General features: G+C 61.9%; 1 protein-coding gene across 1 annotated transcript; it reads left to right on the forward strand.

The window, feature by feature from the left end:
* The first annotated feature begins 14,670 nt into the window (after window positions 1-14,670).
* TEKT4 (tektin 4) lies at window positions 14,671-20,604 on the forward strand. Its single transcript, XM_030872224.2, has 6 exons — window positions 14,671-15,204; window positions 17,244-17,314; window positions 17,640-17,783; window positions 18,409-18,631; window positions 19,394-19,548; window positions 20,388-20,604. The coding sequence occupies exons 1-6, from the start codon at window positions 14,671-14,673 to the stop codon at window positions 20,602-20,604; spliced, it is 1,344 nt and encodes a 447-aa protein (XP_030728084.1).
* The last annotated feature ends 1,092 nt before the right edge of the window (window positions 20,605-21,696 follow it).

The raw sequence follows: 21,696 nt of genomic DNA on the forward strand, positions 1-21,696 counted from the left end.
TGGGCCTGCCTGGTTGGGGGAGAGGTCTTCCCCCCTCCTCGGAGCCACATTTGACCTTACCTTACCCACAAAGAACACCCCAAGTCCCAGGAACCTCCTTGCCCTTCTTGGGGGACCCAGAGGGTGGACGTTAGCTGGGTTCGTGGTCATGAGCCGTCCAGGTGCAAGGCAGGCAGAGACTGGGTCTCTGATGGGCTGGTGGGGTCAGGCCCGTCCAATCCCTCGCTAACTCCCAGAGCTCCGGGCACACCCTGGGTGCTCACAGGGTCTTAGAAAACCAGCATGACTCACTGCCATTGGCGGGCGAGCGTCACCAAGTGCAGGGGGGAGCCCCACCTGGATTCCATTGCCCACCTACCTCCCAGAGGTTCCCGGGCTGAGCAGACTTGGGCCTGTGGGGAGAGAGACGGAGGGCTCCGGCCTTGGCCAGGCCCACTTAAGGGTCTCCCCTTGGCCTCCGACAGGCTCAGGGCCTGGGACGGGGGCCTCCCTGTGACCCCCATGGCCCCTGCACTGTGGCCCTCCAGGATGGTCTCCAGGATGGAGGCCTGAACGGTGGTCCCCCCCATCTCTGGGAGCACCTAGAGTTCAGAGGGCAGCAACTGAGCCCCTGCCTCCTGGGGTCCCTGTCATTGTTGGGACACTGTGTCTGCACTGACCTCTGGAGCCCCAGCTGGCCAGCCCAGGCCGGAGATCCGTGTCCCAGCTTGCCTCGGCTTGCCTGCCTGGGAAGGAACAACACCCAGGAGCTAAATTTCCACCTGAGGCTGCTTCCCACAGCCACAGAGATCAAGAATCGAGGAGCTGAAGCAGGGAGGCGCACATTACCTGGGGACCGTGCCTTCCACCCTGGCCCCCGAGCTTGGAAAACCAGGCAGGGCTGGGGGTCGTCAGTGGAGGGTGCACATGAGCCCGGAGCAGGGCAGCGGGTGCAGGGCTGGGGGGCTTTGTGGGAAGGATGGGTGTGCTGGTGCGGGGAGGCCAGGGAGTGAGAGGTCGGCAGGATGGGAAGGGTTACAGCTGACCCCTTGGCCAGGCCCTGTGGTGACCTTGCCCTTCTCCTCCAAGCACTTAACCGGCCGCTTGCTCCTTCTTGGAGACTCTGAGTGGCCCTGGTTCTCAGCTAAGTGGCTCCACGCCACGTCCACCACTCCTGCGAGGGCCTTTGGGGCTTGGTGTGCCGTCCAGCCGACGTCCTCTGTCTATTTTCAGGTCCTCTTTGGGCTAAGTGCTGGGTGGAGCCGGGCCTCCAGCCTCCCGCCGCAGCCCTGGAGGGGCTACAATGGGGCTGTTTGCATCCTTTCTGGGGCCACTGGTCTCCTGGTGCCGCCTCGGGCCTGACATCCCTTCAGATGCACTTGGGATGCCCTTGGCCAAGGTAACGGGGCTGGGGGTGTGTGGGCGCCGTCTCCTCTTTCTTGCTGGAAAGGTGTTGTCTTGGAGAGAAGAGAACCCTTTCTCTCAGGATCTCCCACAGGAAAAGCAATGCCCCTTCCAGGGTAGGGTCTCCCCGCCTCTGTGCACTGGGGCCCAGGGCTGGCTTCTACCCACTGGATGCCAGCAGCACCCCTTCGCCTGGCGTTGTGACAACCAAAAATGCTTCTAGACGTTGCCAAGGGTCCCCGGGGCAGAGTCACCCCCAGCTGAGAGCTGCTGCTGCAGGGAGAGCATGAGGTGGTCCCATGGGGCTTGACCACAGAAAGGTGATGGGAGGGTCCCTTGGGGTCCCCGGTGTGGGGATGTTTGGGGACTGGGGACCCCCCAGTCACACTGCATGTGGGACCCTGACTCCTCTTGTCTGACGGGGGGCGTAGTGCAGCCCAGCCCAATAGGCATCGGGCCCAGACCCCACTGCCAGCGCCTCGGGGTTACGGGAGGAGGGTCAGACTTCACCCACCTCCCTAATGGGTCCCAGAATCCCCCAGCACCGAGAAGACAGGAGCCCCTGGCCCACCGTGGGCTGCAGCCTGCCATGTAGAGGGCTAGACACCTCACTGTAGTTACCCCACAGCCAGAGAAGCAGACCATGGCTCCATTTTGCAGACAAGGCACAGACAGCTTAGGGGTTCGCCAGAAGCCACAGAGCACTCAGGCAGGATGAGGGTTCACCCGGGAGGCCTGACTTCAGGGCAGCTCCGTGCCCTTGACCAGAGCCTCCAGAGGGGCCGGAGGAGAGGGAGGGGTGGGCGGGAGGCAGGGGCTGGGTGGAGAGTATGCATTCTGCACCGGTCCTCTGTGTCTGCCCTCCAAATGACCCCCGGGCTCTTATCTGGAGCCTGCACACCCCTAATCGGCCCGATTGCCGACAGAGGCATTTCCAGATGCTGCTGCTGGAGACTCTTAACATCAGAAGCGGCTCGCTCGCCGACACTCCACCGGGACGGCCCAAGGTCGCTGGGGCCACAACTTGCGGGGTGCGGAGAACTGGGGGTGGGGAGTGTGGCTGCCTCAGGGGGCTGGCCAGGAGGGGCGGGGGTGCCGGGGCAGGCCAGCTGAGGTCAGAGTCGGGGGGGACAGTCATCCCTGCTGCAGCCCGGGGTCCCCTGTGCAGTGGGGGAAAGGGGGCCCCCTGACACCCCTTCCAGGCCCCGGTCCCCTGGATCTCAGGGTCTGCAGCTTACGGCTGGCCCAGGATGTGTTGCTGCTGTGTGGCCCCAGGCCGCCCCAGGACCCCACACATCTTTCTTCCTGGGGCTGCAGAGGCATAAGATGGGGAGGGGTGTGTGAGCAGCCCCTGAGACCTGCAGAACGTCAGGGCATCCAGGACAGCCAGCGCTGAGGCCCGAGACACAGGGCTCAGACAGGGTTCGGGCCCGAACACTAACAGTGTCAAAATGGCCCTTCTGTCCCCAAGATGGGGCCTGACCTCACCAATACCCCGAAAGGCCTCAGCCCAACCCCAAGCTGTCTGGACCCCTCCCTGGGCCAGCCCCACTCCCCATCGCCCCGTCCATCCTCGCTCCCAGGAAAAGGCCTGCGAGTCCTGTTATTCTTGTTACAGAGGCAGCAAGAGGCTCCCGCAAAGTCCCCCAGTCGGTGGGGGGCTCGGCGGACCCTGGACCTGCTCACGACCCAACGTCCAACACCCCCGCTGCCTCCACCATGACGCCACATCTGCCACCCCAGGACCAGGGCCTCCAGGACGGGGATGTGACCATCGCTGGTCAGTCCAGTCACTTCCACGGGGGTCTGCTGGGCCCAACCTGGCTAAGGGGTGACCGGGCAAAGGCGCCAGAGCCTGCAGTCCTTCTGAGGCCAGCAGAGCCCCCCGCTAGTGGACACCCGCCTGGGGTTGAGGAGCCTCCCCGGCTCCCTGCCTGGCCCACCGGCTTCCACCTGTTCAGCCTGTAGGAGGCTACGAAGTTAGGGACCATCCTAAGACCCTCACTTCTGACCCCACTGCAAGCCCAGAGGTCCCCAAGACCACCCTGATGTTCCATGATTCTCCAGAAGGGCGCACAGCCCCATGATGCTCACGGGCGTGGTTTGCCTTGGGGACAGAGCACTGGTGGACGTGGGCCAGGGTGCGGGCCCCCTGGGGCAGGGTCCAGGCACCAGACACCATAGCCCTTGTTGCCCACCCCCCCCCACGGAGCCAGCACACCTTCCCCCCTGGCACAGACTGAGGGCACACAGGCAATGCCAGCTGGGGGTGCTCCCCGAGCCGTGTCCAGGGATTTTACTGGGGATGTGGCGAGATGGGGGAGCCCCATGGGTGGGCAGGCAGGAGAGCCCTGCGGGAGCCTCTCCAGGACTGTGCAGCTTGAGTGCTGCATCTGAGGCCACGTCCCAGCACCCCAATACTGCCTGGGGTCTGAGAGTCAGGAGATGCCCTGACCTCACTAAGCCTCAGTTTCCTCGCCCTTAAAAGGGCTGGTTGGGAGGTAGGTTAAATCCTGCCCTGCCCATGGCAGGACCACACGTGTGTCCACTCCAGCTGGGCGTTGGGGCCCAGGTGATGGAGCTTCTACGAGTTCTGAAAAGCTCACCAGTAATGATGGGGCAGGGGTGGTGAAGGGGAACGCGGGTGCAGGGGGCCTGTGACCCCTGCATGTGCCTTGTGGCCACTGAGCTCCAGGGCTGGGTGGGGGCTGGGCTGGGCACCCTCTGCCCACCCTCCCACACTCAGCCCAGGCGTAAGCGGCCTTGAGACGTCAGCCTGTTCCTGGCCCTGCAAAATCTCTCCTAAATCCTGTATTTAATTTTGTTCTCTGGGAAATTGTAGGAGGTTTTGGAGATAAAGCTGAGCTGATAAATCAGGGATTTGGCTGTTCTTGCAAAAACTCTTGGACTGGGAGGTGGGAGGCAGGCCCAGGATGCCTAAGTCGGCCGGGTCTGGCTTAGGAGTCCCCCCTCGGAGCACCCACAGGGCCCCCCTCAACAGGACTGAAGAGAGTCTACAGCTGGGTCAGCAGTCTCCCCAGGGTGATGGGCATGAAGGACACCAGGGTGAGCAGGACACACATGGGGGTCAGACCCCAAGGAGCACCCCCAAGGCACTGTTAGAAGGTGGGTCCACGCACTTCAAGAGCTTGAGGGGCTGAATTACGTGGGGGAGGGGGGTTGCTGATGCCCAGCCATCCCTTGAACCCTCTTCTCAAAGTTGTGCTTCCAAAGACCCTTTCCCTGGGGGGTGTGGTGTCAGTCCCTGCCCTCGCTGGCTGCTCTGCCCTGGGCATGCCCCACTTAGCCAACACTGCCACCCCTGAATAGTCTCTTCCAACCTCCCACACAAGTTGTGGCCAGAGTGGAGTAGTAGGATGATAACCTCCCTCATTTGGGAATATATACCTCTTTTAATGTGACCCTGAATGACATTTGGTTTGTCAGCCTTGAAACCTATTGGCTGATGTCCACCAGGGGCCTCAGAAATCCTGGTGGGTAGGGCAGTTCTTGTCTGGTTTGCTCATTATTATTGGATTTGTCTTTTTAATGGGAGTGGTGTTCAGCAAGCGGGCAGGTGATGGCTCGAACCCAAGAGTGTGCTCTGTGTTGTGAGCTGCCCACTTGGCCCCCTTGTCCTCCCTTTGCCTCTCACCTCTCCCTTGCATACACCTCTAGCTGGTTTCTTGCATTTCCTTAGCTGGGTCTGAGTTCCTTTTACTCCAACAAAGGTTTGTGAATGCTGGGATGTGTCCCTGTCTCTGGACTACTGAAGGCAGAGGAAGGAGGAGGCCCAAGCCAGTTCTGAGACTGCAGGAGGCAATCAGGGCAGACTTCCTGGGGGAGGGGTGAATTAGAAGGAAGGGTGTTGGAGAGCATTCCAGGATGGGTGTGGATGTGGGGAGGGTGGGTGTGCTGAAGCCTGGGATGACCCAGGTCCTGGCTGGGCCAGGTTTTGCAGTAGTGACAGAGGTCTGGTCATCTTGGTGGCTTCCCACAGCAAAGGTATTTCAGGTCCCTGGTGGGCCATCCAGGGCCTGCCCCATGCCATCCTCACTCAGGGACACACCACCAGCCACCTAGCAGGGGCAGGGCAGGTGGAGAAGCGGCGCCAGCTCTTTAATGCTCTGCCCATGAGTGACTCGGGTCCCTTCTGCTCCCCTGTCATTGACCAGAGTGGGGCCCAGGGCTTCACCTAGCTTCAGGGGGCTGCTGGGGGGCCCCTGTGCACAGATGTGGGGCCACAGGCTGCTGCTGAACAGAGGATGCCAGGCACTCGGGGTCTGGCTCCAGCCAGGAGAAGAAAACCCCTGCTGTCCAGGTGGGTGCACTGGGCCCACCCCTAACCTCAGAGCCTGCAGGTTCCCCCACTGAGAAGCAGTGCCAGGGGGGGCATGCCCTGGAGGAACAGACATCTGGGGTGGAACACAGCCTTTGGCCCCTGAAGTCAGAGAGTGCGAGAAGCCTGGCGGCCCCAGGAGGAAACCTTTCTGGAAAGAGACATGATTTAAAATCTTCCTTGAAATTCCTGCCGTGACCTTTCTCCTAACATTGCCTCTGGAGATGGAAGTGAAGTGACCCATGGCAGCCGAGCCTGGACAGCGGCAAGTCTGCTGCCCAGGGGCTGTCCCTGGACCCTCTGCTCCTGAGCAGCTGCAGACCCCCATTCCCAGAAGGCTGAGGAATTAAAAGAAGGGCAGGGGCCGGCTGTCCAGAGATGCCCCAGCAGCTGCCCTGGGAGAAGGTTCTAGAGTTGTCCAGTCCAGATGGATGCCAGCTGTGCGGCCTTGCCAGAGTGACTGCTCCTCTCTGGGCCTTGGTCTCCTCATCTGTAAACGGGACCCAGCGGCACTCAGGGTGACTGTCCAGCAGATGCTGGGGCGGGGCCACCGGAGGCCACAGGAGTGGGGGTCAGCAGGAACAGGCTGGCATAAGTGAGAGTGGGGTGTGCGGCTCTGGACCCCATGGCTCCCCCAAAATTCCACCAGCCGGCATGCTCGAGGGACGTTCCTCAGAGCCCGAGGGTGGGAGTCCCGGGTCTCGGTGGGCCACACACTCCTGCAGAGGACAAGGTGGAGTGGACAGACAGGGACAGAGCCCAAGGACTGGGGACACCGGCAATCCAGAGCCCCCAGGAGAGACACAGAGCCGGTGGGCCCGGCGCAGGTCCTTCCTGCAGCGTCTGCCCGAAGGCCTCCCTCAACGGAGCGAGGTGCTGCATCCGAGGCTGGTCCCCTTCTCCCCAGGGGCAAGGCACATGTGCACAGGACAGGGTGCAAGCTGCCTGAGTGTCGCATGTCGGGGGCGTTGGAAGGAGACACCTGGTGGGGATGGTGACTCTGTGAGCTGCTTGGCGTCCCCCAGCTGTCCCCGATCCCTCTGTCATTCCGCGGGGTGGGCGGATGGAGTCCAGGCCCACTAGACAGTGGATGGAGGACCCCAGGAACTCATCTCTCGTGGGAGCCCATGGAGACCAGGGCAAGTCCTCCCTTTGTGCCGCCTCCTCCTCGGGATGGCCAGGGCTTTTCCCAGCTGCCTGGCCTCTGTCCAGCTCCTGTGGGCTGACTCCAGGTCCCACTCCCTTGCCTGCTGTGTGCTGGCATCCTTGCAGTGGGCGGTGTGAACCCTCCCAGGCCTCACGGACAGCCTACCCATTCCGGTTCCAGGCTTCTCCCTCGCAACCTGACACATGGCTGCTTGAACTCCTCCACGGATGGGGAGTTCACGCTCTGTGGGAAGCACAACCTTGTAGCACCATGCTATGATTAAGTCACCCCACGTCTCAGGGCCCTCTGTTTCATGAACACATCTCAGGCATTGCTCATCTGTGTCCAGATCCCAGACACTCGTGTCCTTGGAACTGAATCTTCCTTGTGGCTCCACCGGCCCAATTGTTGGATACACTGCTTCTTTCCACTTTGTTCTGATTATAAATTTCAGTGCTGTGCAGCTTGGTACAAGTGACTTTTTTCCTTTTTTTAAAGATTCCCCCTTATTTGCAATTCTTTCCTAGGACTGGATTTCAAGGGCTGGAATTGCCATGTCGGGTGCAGGAATGGCTCTCGACATCACCTGCCGAACTGCTCCCAGAAAAGCTGGCCCAGCTGGCCGGGCCCACAGGACAGACAAAGGTGGGTTTCTCCGCAGCCCGGCCCGCACTGGGTTTCAAACTGCTGTCGTTTCCCCTGGTTCGATGGGGGTGTGCTGGTGGCAGGAAGTCCTTCAGGTTTCTATTATTTTCAAGTGGTGTCTGGGTAATAAAAACAATAACACACTCCAAAGGATGGAAAGCAGTGTTCAAATAAAAACCTGATGCCCACGTTCACAGCAGCACTGTTAACAAAAGCTGAAAGGTGGAAACAGCCCAAAGGTCCACCAGCTGAAGATGATAAACACAATGAGCTAGAGCCAGGTGGTGGAGTATTACTCAGCCGTGAAAAGAAGTGAAGCACTGACACAGGCTACAACCTGGATGCACCCCGAAAACAGCTTGTGCAGCAAAAGGAGCCAGATGCCAAAGGACAAATACCTATGATTCCACTTACCGGAAACATCCAGAACAGGGAACTCCACAGAGACAGACGGAGACTGGGGGCTGCTGGGGGCTGGGGGAAGGGGGCGGGGAGTGAGTGCTCATGGGGACAGGGCTTCCATCTGGGGTGACAAAAAAGTTCTGGAACTGGATGAAGGTGGTACTTGCACAGCCTTGTGAATGTGTTCAATGCTGCCAACTTGTACACTTTAAAATGGTAAACATGGTAAATTTTCTGTTATGTGTGTTATACACAATAAAGAAGCAGTGACAGTAGTAACAAACACTCTTTCAGGGCTTGCTCTGTGCCAGGCACGGTTCTTACCTCCAGCGGTGGCTCGTTACTGCGATTTACAGATGCAGACAGGCTCTCCCGGGTCACCTCACTGGCGGGCACCCATCCGCGCCTCGTTCCTTAGGTCCCTGCAGCTCCGTCCCGCTCCTCTTCCTTGGGCAGAAGTTTCTCTGTAAAGCCATTTCAATAAGTATTCACCTGTCTGTCCTGCGCCCAGTGATTCCTCCTCTTCCGTCAAGAGCCAGACATCCACATGCCTCCTGCAGTTGGGTTCTACACGCTATCTCGTCTGTTCTGGAGTTTTAAAGCTTCTTCTAAAACCTGTTTAGGAGAACAGGAGACAAGATGGCAGAGTAGAAGGACCTGAGCTCCTCTCATGATCACACCAAAATCACAACTAACTGCTGAATAACCATCGATCAAAAAGGCTGGAACCTACAAAAAAAGATATTGTACATCCAAAGACAAAGAAGAAACCACAACGAGATGAGATGGCACAACCCTTTATGAATGACGTAGCCATTGTGGTTATGACTATAAACTGGTTAGAACCAATTAGGCCCAAGTTGGCAGAAGATTCGACCTCCAGTAGACCTTGAGCCTCATTATATGCTCATCGTAATACATTAGCTAAATGACAGCCCCACAGGTGCCAGGACAATTCTGAGGCTGACCATCAAAGGCCAAAAAGTGGGTGGTGGCCCAATTCCTGGAAATCCCCACCCCTTCCCAGTTGGAATAATCCTCCCAGTCATTAGCCTATGAAACTACCCAGCCCGTAAAAACCAACCGCATTGTATTTCTGGGCCTCTCGCCTTATGAGATGGTCCACACTCTGTCTGCAGAGTGTGTTTCTCTCAGGGCCGGCTGCTCTCACTTTCCAAGAGGACCCCATGCTCTGGGGCTGCTCTCGCCTTTTGAGACAGACCGCATTCTGTCTATGGAATGTGTATCTCTATAAATAAATCCACTTCTTACCTATCACTTTGCCTCTCGCTGAATTCCTTCTGTGCTGAGACATAAAGAACCTGAGCTTCATTAAGTCCTGAGACCAGGTGTGTGTCAATTAAAAGACAGTGGTTTGAGTCCCAGCCTGTGGGTTCAAGTCCCAATCTGGGTTTTGGCTGGGTTCAAATCCCACGTGAGTTGTATGGTTTCAGCAGGAGGGGGCACTCACCGTATAATCAAGTCCCATACCTGCCAGGTGGGTGACCCACAAACTGGAGAATAATTATATAGCAGAAATTCTCCCACAGGAGTGAGAGTTCTAAGCTCCCCCAGGCTCCCCAGCCTGGGGGTCTGGCATCCGGAGAAGGAGCCCTCAGAGCATTTGACTCTGAAGGCCAGCGGGGCTTGATCGCAGGAGCTCCACAGGACTGGAGGGCGCACACACCCTTGGAGGGCACACACAAGGTCTCCTGCACCAGGACCCAGGCAGTGACTCCGCAGGAGCCTGGGAGGGACCTACCTGCTGGTCTTGGAGGGTCTCCTGGGGAAGTGGGGGCAGCTGTGGCTCTCTCTGGGGTCACAAAAACTGGTGACGGAAATGTCCGGAGCGTTAAACTCTCGCTGGAGGCAGATCTCTTGCTTGAGTCATTAGCACCAAGACCTGGCCCCACCCAACAGCCTGTAGGCTCCGGAGCTGCGACACCGCAGGCCAAACACCAACAGGTCGAGAACACAACCCCACCTATCAGCAGACTGGCTGCCTAAGACTTCCTGAGCCCAGAGCCACCTCTAGACACGCCCCTTGACCTGCCCTACCCACCAGCTCCTCCCACCAGTGGGCAGGCACTGGGCCCACCCCCCAGGAAGCCGGCCTAAGCCTCTACACCAGCCTCACCCACCTGGGGGCAGAAGCCAGAAGCCAGAAAGCTAGAATCCGGCAGCTTGCAGAGCAAATCCACAAACACAGCCCAGAACCTACCCTGGGACCCGCTGGCCCCTGGGTGATGAGAGGGGGCATGCACTGCGGGGGCACACAGGACATCCCCTACGGAGGGCCAGTTCTCCAAGGTCGAGAGGCATAACTAACCTTCCACATACATAAAAATAAAACCCATTTAGCTTGGACATGTGTGCAGTTAGTTCTGGAGAGCAGGGTTCCTGAGCGGCGGTGAAGGTTGAGGGCATGGTGTCCACCTCCCAGCCCCCTGTTGCTCGACAACCATCAGCTCCTTGCCGCCCCCCGCCCCGGGTGGGTACCCAGGACCACCTGTTTCTGGACCCTCTCAGCCTTCTCTTCCACCTGTGGCCACCTCTCCACGCCACAGACCTCACACAGGAAGGACCTGAGGGTGGGAACAAGGCCAGGGGGGTGAGGCCACCCAAACGAGGGGACAGCCGTGCCAGGAGCTGCACACACGCCTCCCTCCATCCTCACATACTACAAGGGAGAGAATACCCGAATCCCCGTTTCACAGATGGGGAAACAGAGGCATGATCCCATGATGGTTCCCAGCCACACAGCCTCTGGGTGAACAGGCCCCGGCCACCTGCAGCTGCCACATGTAGCGCCCACCTCCGGGTGGATGAACTGCGTCCCGCGTGTGATGTCCTCCCTGGTGAGGCGTGGGCAGGACAGTGCTCGTGGCCCTCAGCCCCCCCTCCCCCCACCACCCAGGGCCAGGCCGGGGAGCCGAGCCAAGTGAGTCCTCAGCTTGTCAGACTCTCTCTTGTCCACCCGGCTGCCTGGTTGAGGGATGTGGCATGGAGCCCACCTCGGCCGGGGGCCAGGCCTCTGGCTGCAGCCTCGCTCCCGCCTGCCTGCCTGCCCACACTCAAGTCCTGTCTACTTGTCCGATCTTGCAGCACCAGTGCCTCTGCCGGGCCTCACAGCCCCCAGGGAAGGGGCTCCACGGCCGCCTTGGGGGTCAGACCACCCTCATGCCCCCCCCACAGCCTTGGGGGTGCCTGCCCCCATCTGGACTGTGTGCCCTTCGAGCCTCAGCCAAGGGGACTCTTCCTCCAGGAAGCCCTCCTGAGCCCCCTCCCCCTCCCCCTCGGCCTCCTGTCCACACTCTGGGCTGCTGGACCTGGAGGAGTAGGCCTGCTCATCCTCCCCTCCTACATGTGGGGCCCCTCCCTGCTCCGTGGCTTCCCCGGCATCCACTGTGACCGTGGCCAAGGCCGGGCTCAGGGCTGTCTGAACCGTTGCAAATCCTCCCGTTATTAAAATGTTCCACTGGCCCCAGGAGAGACAGGTGAGGATGCACCTCCTGCCTGTGCCTGGCAGGTGGTCTGCTGGTGGCCAGAGGCTCCTTGAGCTGTCATTTCAGGTGGGAGAGTGGGGAGGGTGTGGTGGGGGTGTGTGGTCTGAGGAGGTCAGATGGCTGAATCTCTGCCCCTGGCATCTGAGTGACCTTGGGCCCATCATGGCTACCTGGGCCTCTCAGGGTGAGCTGCAGGCTGTGAAGCTGAGCAGAAGTGACAGGCTCCTGTCTCCCCATCTGGCAAATTCCAGGCTGGACCGCGAGTGAGCAGGGGCCTTGGGCCAGGGGCAAGCTGGGCTGGACCCAGCAGGAGGAGCCCTTCTCACCAGGCTCATCCACTACTGGTGCCCACAGGGGTCCCCAGGGACGGTGACATGGAATGGGTCAGAGCCGTTCCAGAGTGACCCTGCTGTAGGCCGTGTGTGGGGACAGGACCCCAGGCCTGCGGCAGGGGTGTGTGTCTCCTGGGCTGCCCTGCGTCCTGGTTATCCTGCACAGCTGGGGTCGGTGCTCTGCAGCCACCTCCGGGCTGTGCTGCAGGATGCCTGCTGGGAGCTCGGGGTGCGGGCCAGGGCAGCCTCTGGACCGTCCTCCAGGTGGGCCCTCTCCCTCCTAATCGTCCTTGTCACAGGGACGCCCTGATGGAGCTGTAACCCTGTCCCCCATCCCCTGCCAGAAGGCCCATCTGTGGCCCAGGTGAACTTGGCCCCGCCCTCCCCGTGTTCGGGTCCCAACCCCGGGGGCTCAGTTGAGGCAGAGTGCCCTCCATGGCCCCCAGCTGACTGAAGACCCACCCCCAGCTGCTAGGGACTCAGCTGACCCATCCAACTCTGAGTCCATAGAAGGGGGCACTGGGGTCAGAAGGTCCAGCCACGGGGCGCAGAGGGCCCAAATCGGGGACCCTGGGCATGCCCCCGCCCTGCGAGGGGCTTCCGCCAAGATGCCGAGCCCTGTCCTCTCTGAGCTGCTCCCCCTGCTGGGTCCTGGGGCAAATGCTGGCGGCCTGTGTGCCAAGTCGGCCTGCTGCCTCCCAGCTGTGCTGCTGGGGCCACGGCTCAGTGTCCCCTCTGCACAGAGGGAGAGTAGCTGCCGGGCCCCCGAGGATGCTGGTGCAGGCCTGCCGGCGAGCTCTCAGGAAGGGGTGTCATTACCCCGCCATCCTCTCCCTCCTCATCTGCCTCCTCCTATCTCAGTTTTTCCAGAATGATCAGGCCCAGGCCTGGGAAGGGTTTGTTAAAGGGGCCGACCCCAAGGGAGGAGCATGCTGGGGGGTGCCCTCCAGAGCTGCCCTGGGAGGAGGGGAGTGTTGGGGCCTCAGGGCTTTGTTGACCCTACCGCAGCCTCTGAGCCACTGCCTGAATGCTGCTGGGGAGAAGGGTGCTGGGCAGTCCCGGCATGTCCTGAGACTCAATTTTCCCGACGCTAATGCAATTTGGAAACATAAATTTAATAAATCAATGCACCCGCCTCTGCGTCTTGACACGTGGCTGTACCCACCTGCCTGCACAGACCTTGCTCACCTCAGCTCCTGCAATGGGGGATTCACCCCAAGAGACCCTGCAAGGCTGGGTCGGGGAGGGGTGCTGTGTGGGGGTGGGAAGGGGCCAAGGGGGGCGCTTGTCACTCCCAGCACCGGGTACCAGGCCAGCCATTTCCTGGCCTCCACTCAGGCCATGCCCACAGCAGCTCCATGCAGAGGCCGGTGTAACTTCACTCCCCGAATGGGGAAACTGAGGCTCAGGGTGCAGGGGGGGTGGGCCTCCTGTCCAGCCACGTGGTAAAGCGCAGGGCCTGAGTCGTCCCAGAAGTCTTCATTCCATGAGCGCCACTCGCCTCTGGACTAAAGGCCGGAGGCCGTGGGATCTACTGCTGTCCAGGGTCAGGGCCAGGTTGGCCCAGAGCCCCGCCTTGGGGACCATGTCCTATCACAGGGAGAGTTAGACTGGGACCCCCACATGCGAAGAGGGCCCCCTGCTGGCCCACCCGCCACACCCCAGGGTCGTGCAATGTCAGGGAGTTCGGTTCCAGTCCCACGTGTTCTGGCTGGTTCCCTGGGTTGGACCCTGGGCAGGTCCATCCTGTTCTGGCCACAGGGGAAAGATGGTGTGTGAAGAGCAGGTTCAAAGTCAAAGGTGGACAGTGGTCCCTCCCGTGGTTCTCCCCCACCAGCAGGCCCTGTGTATCCACTGCCACTTGGGAAACTAAGCACAGAGAAGTTCAAAGTGGTTCCTCAGGCCATCAGCCCCGATGATGGGCTGAGTTGGAGGAGGTCTTGGGCTGCTGTCTCCAAAGCCTACATTTTTGAAACACCTACTGTGTGCCAGGTGGTACAAATGTCATCTGTCAAGTAAGGGGTGCCAGTGCCAAGGCTCAGGGCCCTGGGAGGAGGGCATGGGTGCCCAGGCCAAGGGCAAGCCCAGGCTGGTGCATCTGAGGTGCTCTGGGGGCTTGTGTGGCCCAAGTGGGGGATGGGGCAGCAGTGGGAGAGGTGGAGGGGCAGGGACCACGGGACTGTGCTGGGGGTGGGGTGTGTATGTCCTGTTACGAGGACTGGTGGGTCCATGGGATGGGTCACAGTGCAAGGTGCCAGAGGTCATCCAGGCCACAGCGTTGCCGGCTGGGTTGACTCAGGAGAACCCCAGGAGCCGCTGCCCTGCCAGCTGCACAGTATTTCACGGCCAATGGCTCCCTCTGCTGGCCATATTGGGCATCGCCCTGACACTTAGGCTCCCAGCCCAGGATGGGGAACTTAGAGATGTTCACCCCTCCCCGCGGACCAGGAGACACACACCAGGCTCTGGGTGGCCTTGGGGACACTGTTCCCAGGACAGGACCTACCTACATTGTGGGGAAGATTTGGGCATCTGATTCAAGGTACCCACTGGAGGCTGAATTCAACTCCCCGTCAGAGACACCTGTGTGCCCAGGGGTACAGCCCCACTGGAACCAGTAAGACATAGGAGACAAGAGCCTGGCCTCGGGTGTGGTCCAGATGCAGTTCCTCCAGGCAGGTGCCAGACGTGGCCAGGACAGGTGGGGCTGGGGCCTGCCTGGCCCTTTAAGAGGGCCGCGGGGGCGGGGGGGGGGGCGGATCCCTGTTGCCTAGCAACAGGAGGGCTTGGTGGGTACCTGTCTACGAAACCAGAAGCCATGTCCTGCTTGGGGACAGAGTGGCTGGAGCTGCCCTGCTGACCGTGCTGAGTGGCCCTCCTCCCTCTCCCCCCCCCCACCCCGTGCCCGGGCACACCATGGCGCAGACAGATATACTTCTGACCAAGGAGCCCGCCCCGCAAACGGTGCCAGCATGCCAGCTGCCCCGCAAGCTGTACGATGTGGCCCGAAACACAGGCGCCCACATGTCCTCGGGCCTGGCCACCGCTGGCTTCCGCACGGCCAAATACCTGGTGGATGAGTGGTTCCAGAACTGCTATGCCCGCTACCACCAGGCCTTTGCCGACCTCGACCAGTCGGAGCGGCAGCACCACGAGAGCCAGCAGCTGGTGGCCGAGACTGAGGCGCTGGCGCAGCGCACGCAGCAGGACTCCACGAAGAAGGTGGGCCAGCGCCTGAAGGACATGCACTGCTGGAAGTCGGAGCTGCAGCGCCAGGTGGAAGAGCTGGTCGCAGAGACTGACCTGCTGCTGGCCCAGAAGCAGCGGCTGGAGCGCACCCTGGATGCCACGGCCGTGCCCTTCTCCATAGCCACCGACAACCTGCAGTGCCGGGAGCGCCGCCAGCACCCCGACCTTGTGCGTGACTGCGTGGAGATGGAGCTGCTGAAGGTTCGGCCCCTCCCAGCCCCCAGAATTGCAGACCGGGCCGCCCCACCTCTCCCCAGGGAGCATGACCTTCCCTGGGCTGAGAGTGGGCACCCGTGTGCCCCCACGACACGGCTGGCAGATGCCTTGGTGCCCATGTACCACGTGGCTGCACACAGGCACAGGGAGCCTGCTCCCCTCAGCACATGCAGGGACACACAAGCACATGCCCAGGCGCAGAGAAGGTGGCTCTGCTTGTAGGTGGGGGACCAGAACCGACTGGGGCCGTCCCGGCTGGGGGCAGGGGCAGGGCTCAGACTGCCCAGGGGGAGGTGCCATCCCTGGCCCCAGGAGGGTGCTGGGTCTGGCCTTCCCACAGTCTGGTCCTTATAGTGGGTGCTGGGCAAGGCCTTGCTCCCTGCAAGGTGGGCCCAGCCAGGACATGCTGGGTTGGGTGCACTGTGGCCTGGGGGCAGGTCCCAGCATGGGGGTTGAGCATGGTTGGGGGCAGGGGCTGGACTTTGGTGCTTATCCACTCACCTTAGCTCCGGGTCCAGGGTTCCTGCTCTGCCCCCTGCCCCATTATGGCTCCCACGTGGGGGTGAGGCAGGGCCCAGGCCGTGGCAGCATTCATACCTGGAATGTATATTGGGACGATTGTCTGAGGCTGAGACAGTCAGAGGCCACTGAGGCAGGGCGGGACCTGGCCAGTACCCCATAAGCCCTGATGCCCCTCCACACACCCCTGAAAACCAGGAAGGGCCTGAGCTGAGCCCCAGGAGTGGCTGAGGTTGGGATGTGGTTGGGTCATGGTGGTGCCTGCACCCACTGTGTGGTCCCTCAGTCACCCCTGGGTCCTGGCACCTGCTGAACAGCCCCTTTGGTCACCCTGGGTCATGCAAATTAAGCCTGACCCTGAGTTCCCAGAGGCAGAGCCCCCCATGCCCCGCCCCCCATGCCCGTGTTGGAAATCCAGCCTCAGACCAGTGTGCAAGCGTGGACGGGATAAAGGGGGGTGGGGGCCACATGCATCCCACAAAGAGCCCTTTCCCCTCCGAACCTGGCAGGACCTGTCCTTGGGGAAGCCCCCAAAGGATCAGGGAGTCACCCAGGCCAGGCCCCTGATGCTGGCAGGGAAGAGCCTCACCTGCGAACAGGCTGTAGGCCACAGGCACTCATGAGATATGGGGGAGACAGACAGCCAGCCCAGGTGCCCAGGGACCCCCTGCAAACCCCAAGCTCAGGACAGAACCTTGAGTACCTACCTCCTCCTGGCCCCAGGCCCTTCCTCTGTCCCCCCAACACCCCACCCGCACACTCATTCACTCAAGAACCTCCCAAGGCTCTGGGAGTGAACCCTCTGCCCTGAGCCAGGTCCCCTGCCCAGCAGTACATGGACAACAAAGGGGCCAGGACAGGGAGATGGACCCACGGGTCAGAACTGGGCACGCAGGGTTTAGAGCCCAACAGAGGAGAAATTCAAATCAGGGGGTAAGAGTTTTTCCTGCCCAGAAAGTGAAACTGTCAGGGTAGCAGGAGGAAACACAGGGTTTCCCCTTGTGTCCTTTGTCTGGGTAAGGCCTCTCTGAGCCCAAGGCCCCAAGGGGCAGCCCCAGGGGGGCTCCTGGTCCCCAGTGGCCGGGGTCCTCAAAGGCTGTCACCAGGCTGTCCAGGGGCCAGTGGGCAGGCTGGTGCCCTCAGTGTCTTGGGCAGGCTGCAGGGGTGGCCCCAGAGCCCAGGGGGTGCTAAGTGCCCAGCAAGTGGGAACCACTTCTGGGTGATCCTCCCCACAGCCCATAGAAGCCCCCAGAAGAAAAGACCCACTGCACCACCCCAAACAGCCCAGAATAAATCCGGCGAGAAAGCCAGGCTCATGTCCCATTTCCAGGAAAGAAGCTGGGGCCCAAGGCCACCAGCAGAGGTCAGGTGCTGGCAGAGCCCCCAGTTCCACTGGGGGTCACCCCAAATCTCAGCTCCTCCTAGAGGTTTGAGAGGCTGCCTGTGGGCCCCACCAGCCTGGCTGTCCTCAGACTCTCACCAGGGACGGGGGTATTCTTCCCCAGGAGGCAGACCTCATCCGGAACATTCAGGAGCTCCTGAAAAGGACCATGATGCAGGTCGTGAACCAGATTCGGTGGGTCTGAGTGGCCTCTAGGGCTGCCCTCGGGATGTCCCCCTACCCCTCAGGCTAGCTATGGGCAGGAAGTTGGGGTGACCCGGCCCTGAGGCTCAGAGAAGTGAGGGATTGTCCCCAGTCATAGCCAGAAGCAAGGGGCTGGGTGGAGGCACTGGGCAGGTAGGGGTGGCAGATTGCTGCATGGCCAAGGGGCCTGGGCATCCAGAACCCAGGCCAGCATCCCAGGGCCTACCCTGCCACTTGGGGGGCTTACCCTGCCCTGCGCCCAGGTGGGCCCAGCTCCCCACCCGCACAGACAGCAGGCCCTGCCCGCTCTCCCCAGGATGAATCGCGAGCACAAGGAAACGTGCGAGATGGACTGGTCCGACAAAGTGGAGGCCTGCAACATCGACGAAGCCTGCTGCCACTACCACAACCAGAGCTCCGACTTGCAGTTCTACCCGCACTCCACCAAGTTCGAGGAGAGGTGGGATCTTCCGCAGGGGCTGTGCACAAACGCCCCGCCCCCACCTGCGAGATCCCACCTGGGCTCCTAGTTCCTCCGCTGGGGGTCCTTTGTGCAGCTCTTCTGCTCCTGGGGATGGGCAGGCGAGCGGGACCTCCGCCCAAGTGCCCAGCACACACGGTTCACCACAGGGGCTGGGGTTTGCGAGGGAGGCAGGACCCAGGGTGGGGGGCCGCCTGAGGCAGGGCGGCTGGCTGCAGCTCCGCATAAGGCCGGCAGGGGTCGCTGGGCCACCACCCATCGCAACACAGCCCCGGGGTGGCGCAGGGCCCAGGGACGTAGGAGGCACTGGGGCGCGGGAACCACTTGGGGGCGCAGGAGGCACGGAAGACACGGAGTGGGGAACTGGGGTCGCGGGGCTAGCGGGGCAGAGCTGGGGGAGCAGGAGGCCCGGGGAGCGCGCGGGGAGGCGCTCCGGGTGGCGCGGGGGGCGGGACGGGGAGTGGCGCTAGGACTGGGGGTGGTAGTTTATGCTGCGACGCAGGGTACACTGGGCGCGGCGGGCGCGGGGAGGCCCTGGTGCAAACCGGAGCCATTGGCAGGTTGCCCCCACCGACCGCGGTGCCCGCGCACTCCCTGCCCGCAGTGCCTCCACGCCCGAGACCTGGGCCAAGTTCACCCAGGAAAACCTGTACCGCGCCGAGCGCGAACGCCTGGCCTCAGTCAACCTGCGGAAGCTTGTCGACTGCATCCTGCAGGACGCATCCGAGGACTTGCGGCTGCAGTGCGACGCCGTGAACCTGGCCTTCGGGCGGCGCTGTGAGGAGCTGGAGGACGCGCGCCACAAGCTGGAGCACTACCTGCGCAAGGTGGGGCCGCCCGGCCACGCCCACCCACGTCAGACCACGCCCATCCCGCTGCCAGGCCACGCCCATCCCGCCGCCAGGCCACGCCCAGCCCACGACCTGACCTCGCCCAGGGCAGCCTCTAGGGCTGGACACCCCCTGGTAACGTAACCACAGAGAAAGACCAGGCCCAGACTGGGTAACCCAGACCACTCCTCCCCCACTGGCCACTATGCCTTTGTCACGACCTGGCCTGGCTCCTGCCCCTCCTTGGCCCTGCCCATCCTGAGGGACCCCTGAAGCAGGGCCCTCACTCCTCCCTGGGCCCTCATTAAGCTGATGAGAAACCAAGTGACATTTGGGGGGGGTGGCATTGTCACTGGAGTGACTGACCAGCGGGTGATGTAAGCAGGAGCAAGGAGGGTGGAAGGAGGTAGGGCCTGGCTGCCTAGTGGGGTGTCCCTGGTGCTGGCCCCTGGCCTGGCAGGGCTCTGACCCTAAGCTCTCAGGGTGACTTTTGCTGCCTTTGTCTCTCCAGCTCCCGACCAGGGTCGGGGGCTGGTGACCACAGGGCTGGGGGCTCTCAGGCCAGAGCTGCTGTGCCACAAGCTTTGCTGTCCTCACCGCCCCCAGGCCTCTGGGTGCCCATGGGAGGGACGAGGTGGCCGTGCACATCCTCCCTGCCTCCACTCCTCCCCCAGAGCCAGCGGACAGAGCCGCCTGCTCGACGTGGCACAGGGCTTGGGGTGTGGTGGGGGAGACCCACAGGTACTGTCCTGTGTGCAGACACTGCGGGAGATCGTGGACCAGGAGCACAATGTCGCAGCGCTGAAGCAGGCCATCAGGGACAAGGAGGCGCCTCTGAAAGTGGCCCAGACCCGCCTGTACCAGCGTTCCCACCGGCGCAACATGGAGCTGTGCCGAGACGCTGTCCAGTTCAGGTGCCTGTCGCTGCTGGGGCCGTCCTGGGCTGGGCCTGGTCACCAACCACCATAGGGTGCCGTCCACCCACCTCCGGGCTTTCCTCAGCCTCTGGGGCCCCCTTGAACTCCTCCCCCCACCCCCACACACAGCTCTGCAGATGTGAAGAGGAAAGACATTGGGCCCTACACAAGCACAACACACACACACACACACACACACACACACACACACACACGGTTCCCACGTCCCCAAACCTGCCCCAGCACGACTGGATACTATGCGTCCCTTGGGGGACACTGTGCCAGGCTCCTAGTGCCAGGGGCGGCCACACTCCCTGCTTCACCCTGGTGAGGAATCTCAGGGTCTGGGAGGCAGAGCTCCCCAGGCCACACGGCCGCCCTGACCATCCTGCTCGTGGCCGTCCACACCTCCAATGTCACGGTGGACACACATCCCCGGCTTGAGGCGTAGGTGGGGTCACGTCTTCTGTTTTCTAACTTATTGAGCTCACAGTCGCCTTTTAAGCAGAAGTACCCCTGCCTTGGGCATCCCTCTTTCCCTGTCCCTCAACTCCTTCAGAAAACTGGGTCCTCACTCGGGTCCAGGGGCGCCCATCTCACTTCCAGATGCCAGGAATAGAGGAATAGAAGTTCATGTGGTGTCCTGGCCCGGCGCTCTCCCAGTGTGGCTGCTGGGTTTCCCTCTGGGCCTTTTGGGGGCACTTCTATGGCCAAATGTCTTGACCAAGACCCCCAACAGGGGCCCCCAAGCTTTGACCTTGGGCCTCGCTCTCCCCACCCAGAAGACCAGGCGTCCCAGGGCAGCCCCAACTCACCCCTTCCTCCCACCCCCCCAGGCTGGTGAGCGAGGTAGAGGAGCTGAACCTGTCCCTGGCGGCTCTGAGGGAGAAGCTTCTGGAAGCAGAGCAGTGCCTGCACAACTTGGAGGACACGCGCATGAGCCTGGAGAAGGACATCGCTGTCAAGACGAACAGCCTCTTCATCGACCGCCAGAAGTGCATGGCCCACCGCACCCGCTACCCCACCGTCCTCCAGCTGGCCGGCTACCAGTGACCGGGCGGGCACCCTGGCGGGCGCAGAGACCCATCTCCCCCTCAAATAAAGAGCATGTTAGCTTTCTACTCAGAGAGTGTACCTGGACAGGTGGGCTTTGCCTGTTGACCCCATGTTTCAGCCATGGTGGGCCAGGGGTCTCCTGCTTGGGGCGCCCCCAGTCACCACCTGGGGAGAGGGGTCAGCCAAGAACTGTCGAGGCCCCCCCTCATTGCTCACTGCTGACCACACGGGGCACAGCCAAAGCATTGACAGTTTCTCTGCCCACCTGGGCCACCTGCTGGATGCTTCAGAGGGAGTGTCACCTCCTGTCACCACTTGTCACAGGCTCTGGTGGCCGCAGTGATAACTGAAGCCCTGCTCCTTTTCCTCCATGTGCCCTGGACGCTGTCACCGGAGGCCAGCCGGCACTCCCCTCATTAGTGGGGGGTGAGCCTGGAGCAGCGGTGTCAGAACACGCTGCTGGCCCAGCTCTCCCCTGAGGGACTTGGCCCCCAGGCTGTGAGGGGCCACGCGGGGCGGGGCCTGGGGCAGTGACCGCCGGGGGAACTGTGGGACCTCTCCCTGCCACCCCCACCCGGCACAGGGTGTGCACCAGACCCTGAGCTGGGGGGTGGAGGGTCAGGGCTGGAGGGGCCTCCACCCCCAGCACCTTGGTCACCTCTGTGGCCAGGCTCCTCATCCAGCCCCCTCCTTAGCCAGCAAGTGAGTCAGGCTGGGCTGTGGGCGGGTGGGTGAGGGCCACAGAGCCCTGCTGCCCACCTGGCCCCACACTCTGTGTCCATGGCTCTGGGCAGAACTGGGCACAGCATCAGGGACTACCCACAAGCAGGGCCAGGTGCTCTCACGGTGGCCATGAGGCCCTCTCACTGTGCCCCCTGGGGACGAGCTCCAGGCCACTGGCCCCTCGCCCATGGCAGCTCATCAACAGGACTCGGGAAGTGTCCATTAAGAGGCTGGGAGATAATAACTCGGCCGCATGCACGCCAGCCACTCAGAGCCCCATTACCGCCTGAGGCCGAGGCGGGCTGGCTGTGTAGCACAGCGTCCCCATCAGCAGCTACGAGGGCCTCCTTGTCCCTGTGCCCCACC

This window comes from Globicephala melas, chromosome 15 (assembly GCF_963455315.2).
Source record: "Globicephala melas chromosome 15, mGloMel1.2, whole genome shotgun sequence".
NCBI classification, from domain to species: domain Eukaryota; kingdom Metazoa; phylum Chordata; class Mammalia; order Artiodactyla; family Delphinidae; genus Globicephala; species Globicephala melas.